Source organism: Primulina huaijiensis, unplaced genomic scaffold (assembly GCF_012295235.1).
Source record: "Primulina huaijiensis isolate GDHJ02 unplaced genomic scaffold, ASM1229523v2 scaffold5913, whole genome shotgun sequence".
NCBI lineage: Eukaryota > Viridiplantae > Streptophyta > Magnoliopsida > Lamiales > Gesneriaceae > Primulina > Primulina huaijiensis.
In genome coordinates, this window is record NW_027360836.1 from 174302 (window position 1) to 188206 (window position 13905).

Genomic DNA, 13905 nt, shown 5'->3' on the forward strand with positions numbered 1-13905 from the left:
GTAGATTATGAATATATTATTTTTAGTTTATTTATTATTTTTAATTTTTTAAAAATTGGTTTATTTATAGTTAATGTTTATATATTATAATTGTTTTGTTAATTGATGTTGTAGTTGTTATTTTTAGACATTACTGTGTTAGATAATAATATATTATTCTTGTTATTAATTATAGGATGTCATTACATGATGGACCTGTTGATGCTACTGTTTTTTATCAGCAACAAACACATATGACATGATCGATTAGGGGGTAAATCATTGAGCTACAATAGCTAGTTCTTAAATCGAGTTTGATGTTTAAACCAAGCGGAAGATACTCGAAATAATCCTTCGTAGAAACCGATTAAACTATGCTTGTTGTTGGATTTCGGTTTTCTCATAACCAAACGCAGCGAAAGTTTTAAAATTTTTATTTTATTTTGATAATCAAAATATATATATTTGAACACTCGTATGATTTTATGATTAAACATTCATAAGGCGTTAAAATTTTATACATTTGGTGAATTAAATTACTTGGCTCCAACTAATCCGGTATAGGCGGATATAGCTCTTGATGAATCCTTACGAACTTTCTTCAAAAACTCCTTCCTTCAATCTTCAAATCAGGTCTACGACTAAAAGATTTGTTCCTCTTCTAATTTGCACTAGAAAAATTAGAAAAAGTTTTTACGTAGGATATCAAAATATCGAGAGGCGGCTCAATCTCTTTTCTAAAGAGGGGGCCGAAATATTTAGGAGAGGGAGAGAAGAGTGTTTTCGAAATTGGTGTCTTGTGGTGGCTAGAGTTATGGCCTCTCAACACCCTTTTATAATTAAGTCATGACCTTAATACACATAATTAATATTAATGGGCTTGATTAATTANTATTAATGAGCTTGATTAATTAATTGGACTAGTCGAACTAGTTTAATTAATTAATCAAAGTTAATTAAGAACTTTAATTATTTAGTATGTTAGACTTGTACTCCTACAAACCAATTAAACATACTTCCTACCAATTTTAATTTAATATTTAACAAACTCAACTTTTGAGTTCAATAAATTAAATCCATTACAAATTCAACATTTGAATTTATTATTTAAATTATAAATTCAACTCCTTGAATTTTATCAACTCCAAAATTTAATATTTAATAATGATAATGAAATTTATCATAAAAATGATTTTGAAATTTCTTTACAAAAATTAATAATAACTAAAAAATCACGTAATAATTAAAATTGTAAAAAAATTAAATAAAACAACAAAATTAGTCTAACATAAATAATACTTTTATGCACGTCCTGAGATTCAGATAAGCATAAAAAACTAACACATATTTTTACTGAGAAATTTCAAAGAACAATTGGAGTATCTGGTTAACTAATGGCAAGAACTAGGTAAAAGAGTAATTAGGTCATAACCTTGACTAATGATGTCAAGATTGCGATGACAGTAGCAGCTTGATGCAAACTTCACATCAAGATTCAAATGTATTATGAACAATAATGGATCGAAAAATGAATCGAGAAGATGCGGAAGATGAGATTGGGGAGGAGAAAGTTGGCCATACCTCAAATCGGTCTCTGAAATCTCTTGAACGCAGAGGGGAAAACTGATGCGCACGAAGAACAAGAGACCTTAGAAAAAACGACAATGTGAAAACATGATTCTGTAAATGGGAAGCTAGAATAACTGTTGCCTTTTAAATTTTATTATTATTATAAATCAGTCACGTGTTTTATGTTAATTGGGGCGAACATTCTTGGAATTCCAAAATGTTACACCATGACACCAGAGGCAGTATATCCCTAGAACCCTCGAACATAACTAAATAGTGAGAGATATCTCTTGTTTCAGCTCATTTACTGGATCCACTCTTCAGCTACCATAACTGATTCAATATTTTTCCCACAAAATATATATAAAACAAAAGATCAATCATCTAGACTCATAATGGAAAAGCACTTTAAGATCACTCAATAGGTGCAAACAGAAATTCAATCGGTATGAAGGAAATAAAAATTCAAACCAAGAGAGAAAACTCAAGCTTGGGATGGGATGAAACTTTAAATACAGAACACAAATGTAATCACTGATAAAGTCGTTCATTTAATCTTCAGAACCACGTCCTAAAACACAAAAAATATAAATATCAAGCATAAGAGAAACACAAAAACAAACAAACAAGGTTTCTGAGCATAAATGAAGCCATATTTCTCTCTCATCATACATGAATCCTAGATTTTTTCTTTTTGGGCCAAACATTCTCTTCATGAAGATCAGGGAACGGGAGAATCTCATGACTGGTTTTCTGCAAGATTGTATGACGTTGAATTAACCTCAAACTTCGAGCTAGCTAGATTGCAAATAAACAAATAAAGATGAGCACTGTCTTTTGTACCTTAGTGCACGTCCAAGCGCGTTCGACAACACGTTTGCCAAAAGGGTCTTGTAGGACTGTGGAGAAATAAGGGCTGCTTGCCATCTCATTGTAAATTTGAGGTGCTAGTTCTTCCTTGGATTCCATAATCAAAGCCAATACTACAATCCGTGCATCTTTGTGCATCGACATGAGGGCAAAACCCCCTCTCAGTTGAGCTACTATATCTCTTTGCACATCCTGCATCCCGATTCTTATTACACCCTCCAGCACAACACACCTGAAACCGGAAAAATGTTGAATTGTGTATGCAAACTTGAGACACACACACACAGAGAGAGTACGTACCCGTATGGATGATGAGACAGCTTATGTACATCTGCTATTAGTTTTGGCAGAATACTCGGTCTGCTTTTCAGTAGAAAGATTTTTGAATCGAGGAGTTCCCTAAGAAGCAGGGATCCATGCAGATTGGTGGCCATTTCGAAAAAAATATCAGCTATGGCATCAAGTATTGGCTGGGAAAAACACAAGAGCTGGTTGTCATAAATATGGTAAAGTAAGAAAACAACGATGAAATTCTGCAACAAATACTTGAGTTTCTTTTGCAGTCTTGTGGAAGATACGGAGGATAACGCCGATAATGCCGGAACCAAACTGGTGGTTTACGAGCTGAGCTACGAGGGGTTGCAAGGCGTATATCACATCAGATTTTTGTTTTGGGGTCCTGAGACACGCGAGAAGAACCAACACCGCCTTATGTCTGCAGAGGACCACGAAAATCCAGAAATCGGCATATTATAATTAGCTGAAAGTTAACATACATACATACCCGTTAGAGTTGAGGCAGACAAGCATGAGTAAATGGGCATCAGCAGTGAGTGAAGAAACCAACTGGTTCATCTGTTGTTCGTCGCAGACTCCACAGAGATCCAGAATTACAGAGGCGCCAAACCGATTGAACATCAACGGACATATCTGATCTTTCAACTCTGAAAAGATCAATTGAATGTCTTCCAGTTTCCTATGTCGGAGTATGAGACGCAAGTAACTGTGATCAATTCGATCCATTGCTTTCCAAAACAACTCGCCCTTCCAATCGTCTAAAGAATATGGCACCGGCGGCAGAGGAGGGATTGGCCTGTTTACGGCGGGATCAGGCGCTGAAGTGTCGCACTCATACATGGGAAATTTAAGATTTTCAGCGGACGCCGATGGCTTTCTTTCTTGGGGAAGAGAACAAACTGAGGATTGTGTAAAGAGATCAGTCGCCTAGGGTTTCAGTTTAATTTTGCCTTTTTTTTACTGTATATTTTATAAAAAAAACTTATACATTGAGTTTTAAGATCCCTAATTTTTTATATCACATTCGGTTTTAATAATTATTATTATATTTATTAATAAAGTATTAAAATTTTAATGCAAGTCACATGTAACTTAGCAAATAGAGTCTTTATTTTCTAAATATTAAGTTGTAGGTTCAACTTGAGCTTTTTTTCCTTTCTTTTTTCTATTTATTTTTTAATTAATATATCAAAATTACAATGTAGTTCTTCATTATTTCTTATAACTAGCGGCCGAGGCACATGCGCTGCGCTGCGTGTGTTAAATAATTGCATGAATATCGAAATAACATTTTTTTAGTCCAACTCTAGCACCAGTAGAAAGGAATTTGACATTTTAAACACTATTTCTTTGTTGCGACACCTGAAAATGGTACCATATGCAGGAATAATCCCAGAAGAACTATTATTTGCATCAGCATACTCCATCAAATAACCTATAAATTATCCCAATAAAACATGAAAAATTACAATATTAATAAATTATAAGAAAATAGGTGTGGATAAATAATAGTTCAACTTTTTTTTTTGAATGAAAAAAATATAGTTCAACTTCTCATACATATTATCATCATAATGTGATGTTATCTATAAAATTGGCATTCTAGTGATTTCAATTATCCCATAAAACATAACAAAATATATAAAATTGACATTCTAGATATTCGAATCCTCCCATCAGTATTCACAAAACTAAAAATAAATGTTAATGTGCACACACAAATTCCTCAAAATATAATACGTGTTAATATAATGTGTTTCGCTTGTAGATGAGCTTATTATGACAAAAACAAATAAGAAGACATATGATATAAACTACTAATATCATCAAGACTAGCATAGTAAAATTTTAAATGGAAGGCAAATCATTGAAGTAAAAGATTAAATGAAAGGCCAATCATGGACAAACCAAGAGAAATAAAAAAAAAAACATGTATGGATTTGAACCATCATATTGAGAAATATATAAATCCGACTCTCACTTGTAGAGCAAAATGACATGAAAAAGTATCTTAACTATTTGTATAGAATTTATTTTTAAAATTTTTGTAATAAAGAGAGTTGGCTTAACTACACTTTTATCGTTCTATTTTAGATATCAACATGTATTTGAAAATAACGTTTCTTGCTTACACACCAGATCGACGGTCTAAATTCCCATCCTTTGGCAAAATTTTGGTAGAAGTTTGTGAGACTCCTCTTGAAAGTGCTACATATAGCTGATCGTGGTTGAACACATGGTTACGAAAAAAAATGCCAATATTTTGCATCGTTTGACATTGTGCTTTGTTTATTGTCAAAGAAAAACTAAGTCTTATTAGAAACTATCGACATGTTAATTCAAATGACAATCCAGAATTATCTTGTACCCTTACGAGGACCTGTTATGGTTTCTGCATCTATAAAATTTCTAACAAGACCGCGACATATTAATCTTGTTCTGTTGCATTGATCAAGTTCGGGCTCGACATTTCTCAAGAGCATGATAGTACTGCCTACTTTCAATACAATTCTATGTGGCGGCAAACCACTTGGACTAAGAGAATTCAAACATTCTTCTTGGAAAAAATGTGATCGTCTTCTTCTACACTATCCCAAGACATATACTCCTTTTCTTTTCCAAGAAACTTGAGAATGATAATTTGATTAATATTGTCAACATTAACATTTTTTAGTGTGATGATGGCTCGACCGGCCATATAGTTTGCATCTTTAACATGATCTATCATATTAGGAAAAACAGAATCAGTCCACTGATTAATTGATTGTTCACCTTCCCATGGTATAATAATCGACTCTGGTAATTTTATAAAACCATCATTGAAAGCTTGTTGCAATCCATCACATATGCGCAATAGAAATTGTGAAATTTCAATATCTTGAGCAAATCTCATATTTTGTTCAAGGTGTATTATCTTTAGACAACGCAAAATGTTGACCTTGAATGCTTGCGGCTATTTGTTATGCCTTAGACCCTCGTTTAACAACTGGTAACACTTGTCAAAAATCACCACCAAAAACCATTGTCTTTTATCCAAATGCCAATTAATTTTCCATAATATCTTGGAAACTCTTATTGACATATTCAAAAGCATAATGATTTGCCATTGGAGCCTCGCCCCAAACTATAGCTGATGCATGCCTTATTAGATCTGCAAGTTCTGTCTGCTTTTTTATTTTGCAGAGTGTCTATGCGGTTGGTCTAATTGGAATTTGAAAGCGTGAATGTGCAGTTCTTCCACCTGCCAACAATGTCACAGCTATTCCAGATGTTGCTACCACAATTATAATTTGATCCATTTTTCTTAATTGTGCCAACATTGAGCGATATAAAAAAATTTTCCCAGTACCACCAAGACCATCAATGAAGAAAAATTTTGATTGGTTATACATAATACTTTCTATGATGGTATCAAATGCAATCCTCTGTTGAGTATTCAAACGTTCAATAGATCTCAAATCATCATCAGAAATCTGAATAAAAAGCCCATCCTTAATTATTCTTGGTAGCGGCATGTTATATAAATACTCAGCATTTATTGATGCAAATCGAAATTATCAATTTTCTTTTTTCACTCATGTAGCAACTTTCGTTTCTCTAGAAATAACTTATTGATGACTAAGTTACTTGATGAAATTGCTCTACCATAATCTTCATACATGTAAGGATGGAACTGATCCCACAGTTTTCGAATTTTTGTTGGTTGACAAGAAACAATATGGATACAAATAACCTTCTCAGTGAATATGACATTCTAAATGAGCATGTTTCTTTCAAACATTGTTGAACATAATCATCATGTTGGAGAAGTCCCCTCACTTGCGCAGCCTCCTTAAATGTTGAATAAGTAACCATATTCACAGTCATTAGATTTTCAAAAGATGTTGGCCACCTAACATGACTTAGAAGTATATGAAGATAAAATCTCTCACCTTCAGATGACAACACAACATATACTCTTCTAACCATTTTATTGTTGCTTCTTCGACGAATATGTTTTTTTTAGATTTTATCCACGTGTAATATTGTGAAAATTCTCTATATTGGTACTTTCCAGTTAAGTCATTATCACAATTTCTTTTGAAAATTTATGTAAGCATGGTCTTCAAATTGCCATCATTTGCAAATAGATCACTTACGTGTTGTTAGGGGTAAAAAAAATCAAATGTTGGTTTGGTGTATGTACTTGTGATAGGATCGGTTAATGAAGTTGAAGTGTTTAAAAGAGGGGTTGAATAAACACTTTGGCTTTTTTGCAATCCTTTGAGTATGAATCAGTTCTTTGATTAAATTGATCGTAAAATCTTGTTTGTCGATATAAATAAATCAACTTATAATAGTGCAGAATTAGATTGAAATATAGATTGAATAATGAGAGTTGAGATAATGTAAAAACTGAAAGAATAACTAAAAGGAACACATGATTTTTATGAATGTTCGGAGTCTTCAAATGCTCCTACGTCACCCCTTCTATCACGAGGATATGTTTTTCACTAAAAAAAACTTTGATATAGTACAATAGATTGTACTAACCACTTCAGTTAGTCTTACACACTGTCAAACTGAAACTTTTAGCTTGTAAACGCTTCACAGTAAATAACTGAATCGCTCTAACAGGTGGCCTGAATGCTACGAATAAATACAATTAATTTGAGAGCTTGAGTGTGCGATTTGTGAACCAAGAAATGCTTAAAAAATGTATCACAACTGATTGTTGAATGTAGATTGTTCGTTCAGTATGTTTCACCCACCTTCTTCAACTGAATCGATCAGCTATATATAGTTTTTGATTTCAACGGTCACATTGAATGTATTAAATTGCTAATATCCGTTGAATCTCGTTTAGTTCAAGTGTATGACTTTATCTGATAGTAGTACGAGGTATTCAAACTGTTCTGCTATGTTTCATCTGTTCTGCTTTGGTACGGACTGTCAGTTTTTCGGCCGATACTTCAACTGATGACGTGGCTAACTGATTAGGAGTCAACTAATCATCAGATTAGTTCAGCTGGACATTATCAGTTCAAACTGATGTCATTTCAGTTTGGTTCTTCAGTTCTCTTGTGGATTTTATTATCAAACTCTGAAACTTATAATATTCCAACAATTTCCCCTTTTGTCTATGTTTGACAAAACTTAGGTCTTGGTGAGATGAACTGATTATTCCGATCGACTGAATTAACAAAATTGATTGTAAATAAAATAATGTACAGATTCGTACATAATCAGAAAGGATTTTTCATTGAATTTGAAATAGGTAAGTAAAGATTTGTACATACATTTCAAAATAAAAAAAAATTGATGTATGTCCAATAGACTAACAATTGACTTCTGACACTTGATTGGATGTAAACGATCCATTTTTGAGCTTCGGTTTAACATTTATGCCGTGGGTTTATGGTTTATATAAATTTTCCCCCTGAATTCGAATTTGTAGGGTAGCGGAAGCTGGAAGCAAAGATCAAATTTGGCTGCCTTTAAGGGTTATAATGAAATCCAAAATAAAATGGGCGGCCCTGGGTGGACTAGTATTATCATTTATGTCCTTGTTGGAGCACTTATTTCTTGCCAAGTCCAGCGCCAGTATGTTGCAGTATAGCTCCATTGCGGCCTTTACCGGGGATTTGAATTACCCCGAAAAACCTGGAAGAAAGGTAAATTTGTGAATTGGCTTGATTTACCAATTCAGATTAAAAAATTTGTGTGACACGTCGTGTGGATAATTTTGTTGGATGCTTATCAAGGGTGCTGGATATAGGAAGCTGTGGGGTAAGGTGAAAGCTCTGGAGGCCTTGCAGCCTTGTGCAAATACGAGAAGTATGCCATATCCTGGTAATTTCCCATACATGTTTCTATTGGGAATTGCCACTTCTCTTACAGTATTGCAGAGCCTGCTATCCAATATGTCACCACTAACGGACAACCATTTTCTCTCTGCGTCTGTTTCTCAATGTAATCAATTTTTTCCCATTTTGATAATTTGTTTCTTTTTCAAATTCTTTGGGCTTGAAATCACTGTTTTTGGATATAATGTTGCACACGATGACTGTTCATCCGAAGGTGCATTGTTTACATCTACTGATGTGAGCTCATAATGAAAATTTATTACCTTTTAAAAGAAGGAAAGTACCTGGGGGATTTGTTTCACTTTGTTGATTTAATGTGACTCCTCTAAAACTTGCCTTAATCCCACCCTAATCTGACACTTAGTGGAAACTGATTTCTTCCCTGTTTCAGTTCCACATGAGCAGAACAATGGTTTCATATATGCTAAAGTTCACGGTGATTTTGAGAAGATTAAAGCCTCAGTAATCTCCACATTCTCTTCTAAAAAAAATATTTATCTCTTTTTCAATGTGAAGTTCCTAATGGGCTGGTAATTTGCTAGATCTGTGATCTGGTCGCAATTTCCAGGCTTTTAAATGCTACTCTTGTCATCCCGGAGATTCAAGGACGTACTCAATCAAAAGGAATCAGGTTTTTACTAAGTTTGAAAAGAAGGTGGATGAATGAAAACACTACATTGTGCTTATATGAATTCTAAGTGGCATTAAATATATTGGTGGCAGTTCCAAGTTCAAGAGTTTTTCATATCTATACAATGAGGAACAATTCATATCAGTCCTAGCAAATGATGTGATTATTGCAAGAAACCTACCTCATGACTTGATGGAGACCAGGAAGCGCAAGCAGTATCCAGTTTTTAAACCCAAAAGGTTGTCTTCTCCCAATTATTATCTCCAGGATGTTTTACCAAAATTAAACAGTGCTAAGGTCATTGGATTGATAATTACTGATGGAGGATGCCTACAGGTACACATCCTCTCTAGTTATCTTCATCTATAGATGTATATGGTTTTAGAGACCTTGATCAAGTTCTATAGATACTGATATACAGATTGGTAAGACTTTAAAGTTCTTCCAATGAACGTTGGCTATGGGACTTAAGATTTTAGCTACTCGCTAAATCTGAGCAAATAAAAAGACTAAAGAGTGTAACAACAAAATTTATTCGATGTACAGTTATGGAAAACTGATGCTATCTTTAGTACCCTAGATAAAGGGTCAGTTTGATGTAACCAGAACCAGTATGTTATCTAGTTTGGGTCATTATGTTGAGAGCAGCATTTCATAGAGGCGATAATGGTGGTTTCCTGTTCTTTGATGCTTCATTATGACCTTGCCTTCTCTCTGATTACAATAGGAATTTTCTCTCTCTCTCTGTTTCTTCCTAGTCAATCCTTCCCTCAAGCTTGGTTGAGTATCAAAGGCTAAGATGTCGAGTTGCATATCATGCACTTCATTTCCGTGAAGAAATTGTTGAAGTTGGGAACCAGATTGTGCAGAGGTGAGTTGCGTGACTGCTTTCCATGGTTTTTTTCCTCACTTTGTGATCACGATTTATGGTGGCAAAGGTCTGTTTTTATTAAATTAAGTTTTATAGTTACGAGAAACTAAGGGAATCTGTTTCAATTTGTTTTATTTAATGAACTACAATGCGCAGAATGTTGGTACACACATTACAAAACTGTTGATATACTGTATATGGATGTATTCTACTAATAGTGAATGGAGGGTTAGAACTTCGATAAATTTATGAGTTATAACAAATTACGCAGAACGCAGCAAACTGGATAATTCCGTGTTTGGCGCTTAACAAAATTTTGGAAACTTACTCTTCATTGTTTTACTTGTAACCTTCACAAAAGGCAGTAAGACCACAATTAATCTCTCATGAAAATAGCAGGAGCCGACATGTGGAGGCTCATTGATGCTGTGAGAAAAGAACTTTAATTAGAAAATGTCAATTTGGCTCATTGATGCTGTGAGAAAAGAACTATTATTTTTTTTGCAAATGAAACAGTTTTACTTGATCTGGTGATTCATGTTGTAATAATGGGAGTCATCTATTGTATTGTCTTACACTTCCCGTCTGCTAGGCATGCCTCTAGATCTCCTTTTAATGCTATTTGTAATTACTTAGTCATAGGAGTGAATGGTACTATTCGAGTCTATTTTGTAACTTTGCCCTAATCACCTATGCTAAATTTTTATATAGGACGTACACACAGAACTCACACAATTCCGGCGAAAACAGATGATCAAACAAGGCTTAATAAAAGAAGAAAGTGTGGATTCACGCAGCCTAAAAGCAAATGGTTCATGCCCATTAATGCCTGAAGAGGTACCAGCGTTCAAAGTGCGAATCATTTATTTTTGAAATTATTTCCTTTTCTGGTTCAGAGTAAAAGTGGTAATACCTGAACTATTTGGAAACTTAAGATTGATGATTTTGCAGGTGATCTCCAGAATAATAGGACTCAATTCGAGTCGACCAAATATTTATTGACCTATACCTATTCTGTGTTCGCTATGATTTTAATGTATAAGAAGAAAAACGTTTGTTTTGCATCATTTGCAACCTTTTGAATTAACACTTATTAAATTATTAATAAAATATCGTTTCTTATATAGAAAAAAAATTTGCAACCTTTGGGGTGTGCACTTTTTCTTACTCCCTTCAAGTTTCTTCTAGGAACTGCTGTTAGTTACCTTCATCTTTAGTTTTTATGCGTGTGTAGTTAATCATGGACTCTTGTCATCTTGTTACTCTATTCTGCAATATAAAATTTTAGTCTGGAGTTGGGGTATGACGGCCTTTTAGGGTCGTAATTCCTAATACTTATGGTGACTTTTGTTCTTTCTAGTCCCACCAGTTTCTAGTCAGTTTGGTCTCGATCAAATTTGATACCTTTGCTTTTTGTGTTTTATCGTACCAAAAATACGTGGTTATTAAATTTGAGGTGAAAGCTTGGGTTTTGTTTATGATAATGTAGGTTGGACTTATCCTTCGAGCTTTGGGTTACCCTCCGAGAACTAGAATATATTTGGCAGGTTCTGAAACGTTTGGTGGTCAAAGAGTTCTGATTCCTTTGCGTGCCCTGTACACCGACTTAGTGGATCGTACTTCTTTGTGCAGTAAACAAGAATTGGCCAAAATCATTGGCCCAGAAACCCCAGTTCCTCTGGATTCTTTTGAATTTCCTCCAGCACAGAGTGCAAAACAATTAAAAGAATGGGACAATGCTGGCCCTCGTCCTAGGCCTCTTCCTCCGCCTCCTGACCGATCTATTTATCGACACGAAAAAGAAGGCTGGTATGGTTGGATTGCTGAGAAGGATTCTGAGCCTGAGCCTGAGCCTGAGCCTGAGCCTGAATCAAACGATTTAAGAAACCAAGCACATCGTTTGCTGTGGGATGCTGTTGATTATATTGTTTCCGTGGAAGCTGATGCATTCTTTCCCGGTTTTGACAATGATGGCAGTGGATGGCCAGATTTTTCTGGCTTGATGATGGGACACCGCCTGTATAAGATGGCTTCAAGTAGAACGTACAGACCCGACAGGTAAACCATAAAGTTGTCAAGAGGCTATACTTGCAGTCTTGCACACTAATAGTTTACACAATTTTTTCTTTCCCCTCTCTAATTTCGTTTTCCGTATTTCTGTTTATTTGCCCAGGAAGTATCTCACTGAACTGATCAATAGTACTCGAGATAATCTTTACCATCCCCGATTCAATTGGACACTCTCCATCAGAGAACACCTAAACAAAAGCACAGCAGAAGATGGCATCATGCGGGAGTTTCTTCTATCAAGTCCAACGTCTTTCCTTTCTCACCCCATCCCTGAATGCTCATGTGCAACTCTCAAGAATACTGAGATTGTTCATTCAAGAAAGGGCAGTAATCTCCAAATTCTGTATCAGGGGCAGGACGAGTGCCCCAAAGGATTGGATCAAGGTCTAAACAGCATTGAATCACAAGATGACAGTGCTGATAAGTCTGAAACGCCAGAAGATGACATGGATTTAGGACCTCTGGAATCCGATCAAAATAGCCAACCCTTCACTGTCCTCACATCGGAGCAGGACGAGGAAATGGATCCTGACGATTAGGATTGTGTATAGATACATACACCTGATACATTGCCATGGATTTCCAGCACAAGCTTGCCAGATGAATACTTTTTCTCGGGATTTTTAGCTCATGAGGGCAGCAGCATGCATATATTTTGTACAGGCGCATTGCAATTTTTGTAGGGTCTGTTATTGGTATCTCAGCGTATAGAAAGATAAATATTTCTTGTTTCCCCTTTTTTCCACAGAAAATTCAAGCTGTATCAAAATTTCCCAATTTTTTTAGCTGTTCTAACGAGTTGAGCATGGAATGCAGATGTATTCATTTCGATGATTCTTTAATTTTAATTTAGTTTCAGAACTCGGTGTTACCCGAACCTGTGGATTAAGAACATCGCGTCGGCCGTTACCTCATTTCATATTTTATTTTACGAAGTTTAAATTGTCATCCGATTATTTCTCGAATAATGAGAGTGCGTGCTCGGTCTGGAACACAAAGATGTTGGAGAATACATCCACAAATCTTGATAGGCTTTATTTGAGAATCAAATTGCATGTTGTTATGAACTATTCAAAGAAGATGCAGTTGTACGAGAAACTTGTTACTTGTTGATTGTGTCGCAACTAGGTATATGCCTAATATATCTATAGTATTCGTTTAAGTAAATACGATTTTGATTTGCCAATAAAATACAAGGATAATCTCAACCTACCTTCACTGTAAATCGAGTTTTTAAAATCTTATATCCAGAATTGAAAGAAATACTTAGGAAAAAATGTTTTAAAATATCTGACAATCTAAATTTTTGATGCTATTGTTGAACTCACGAAAACTAAAACCAATTTGTATTATACTCACATTAGGATTCAGATAATAACAACACAACAAACAAGCATAAAAATCAAATGTATATGACATCGTACTCAAATATTAGGATTTCAAGAATTTAACAATAATAATTAGAATGTTTCTGCCGTTATTGCTAAGATTGCTTGGAGCATTTGGTTGGCAAGAAACCAAATGATTTTTGAAGGTCATTTTGTTCAAACTGCAGATGTGGTGACTCCTGCAAGTAATCTTTGATTACAGTTCTTGGCTTGCCATGCCAGGTTTGTAACTCCTCCTCCAGTGATTTGCTGGTGTGCTCCACCACCGGGTTTGGTTAAAATCAACGTCGATGCAGCGATCATTGGAGGCTCAAACTTCTATGGAATGAGAGTGATCGCCCATGATGAAATAGGTATGATTTTGTTCGCTCAAGTGCAGTGTCT

At 34.9% G+C, this 13905-nt stretch overlaps 2 protein-coding genes across 3 annotated transcripts; one reads left to right on the forward strand and one right to left on the reverse strand.

The window, feature by feature from the left end:
* Window positions 1–2006: 2006 nt before the first annotated feature.
* LOC140970449 (putative pumilio homolog 7, chloroplastic) lies at window positions 2007–3678 on the reverse strand. 2 transcript variants are annotated; one of them, XM_073432213.1, is made up of 6 exons: window positions 3298–3678; window positions 3203–3249; window positions 2965–3133; window positions 2719–2888; window positions 2392–2650; window positions 2007–2301 (listed from the first exon to the last, which is right to left on the reverse strand). In XM_073432213.1, the coding sequence occupies exons 1-6, from the start codon at window positions 3553–3555 to the stop codon at window positions 2215–2217; spliced, it is 990 nt and encodes a 329-aa protein (XP_073288314.1). In that variant the 5' UTR covers window positions 3556–3678; the 3' UTR covers window positions 2007–2214. The 2 variants fall into 2 exon arrangements, with proteins under 2 accessions (XP_073288314.1, XP_073288313.1); XM_073432212.1 differs by having other exon boundaries at window positions 3203–3677.
* A 4406-nt stretch (window positions 3679–8084) lies between these two features.
* On the forward strand, window positions 8085–12728 carry LOC140970465 (protein EMBRYO SAC DEVELOPMENT ARREST 30-like). The gene is made up of 10 exons (XM_073432228.1): window positions 8085–8369; window positions 8460–8547; window positions 8953–9023; window positions 9104–9192; window positions 9285–9528; window positions 9951–10063; window positions 10463–10484; window positions 10775–10900; window positions 11553–12121; window positions 12237–12728. Exons 1-10 carry the CDS (start codon window positions 8205–8207, stop codon window positions 12670–12672), a joined length of 1923 nt encoding a protein of 640 aa, XP_073288329.1. The 5' UTR covers window positions 8085–8204; the 3' UTR covers window positions 12673–12728.
* Window positions 12729–13905: the final 1177 nt, after the last annotated feature.

Excerpts from the sequence above, each read along its gene's own strand:
- LOC140970449 (XM_073432212.1), bottom strand. The coding sequence starts at position 3,555 with ATGTATGAGTGCGACACTTCAGCGCCTGATCCCGCCGTAAACAGGCCA. Across the intron at positions 2,889-2,964 it reads AGACTGCAAAAGAAACTCAA|CCAATACTTGATGCCATAGC; the intron begins GTATTTGTTGCA and ends TGTTTTTCCCAG. Across the intron at positions 2,302-2,391 it reads GCGCTTGGACGTGCACTAAG|AAAACCAGTCATGAGATTCT; the intron begins GTACAAAAGACA and ends ACAATCTTGCAG.
- LOC140970465 (XM_073432228.1), top strand. The coding sequence starts at position 8,205 with ATGAAATCCAAAATAAAATGGGCGGCCCTGGGTGGACTAGTATTATCA. Across the intron at positions 8,370-8,459 it reads CCGAAAAACCTGGAAGAAAG|GGTGCTGGATATAGGAAGCT; the intron begins GTAAATTTGTGA and ends ATGCTTATCAAG. Across the intron at positions 8,548-8,952 it reads GAGAAGTATGCCATATCCTG|TTCCACATGAGCAGAACAAT; the intron begins GTAATTTCCCAT and ends TCCCTGTTTCAG.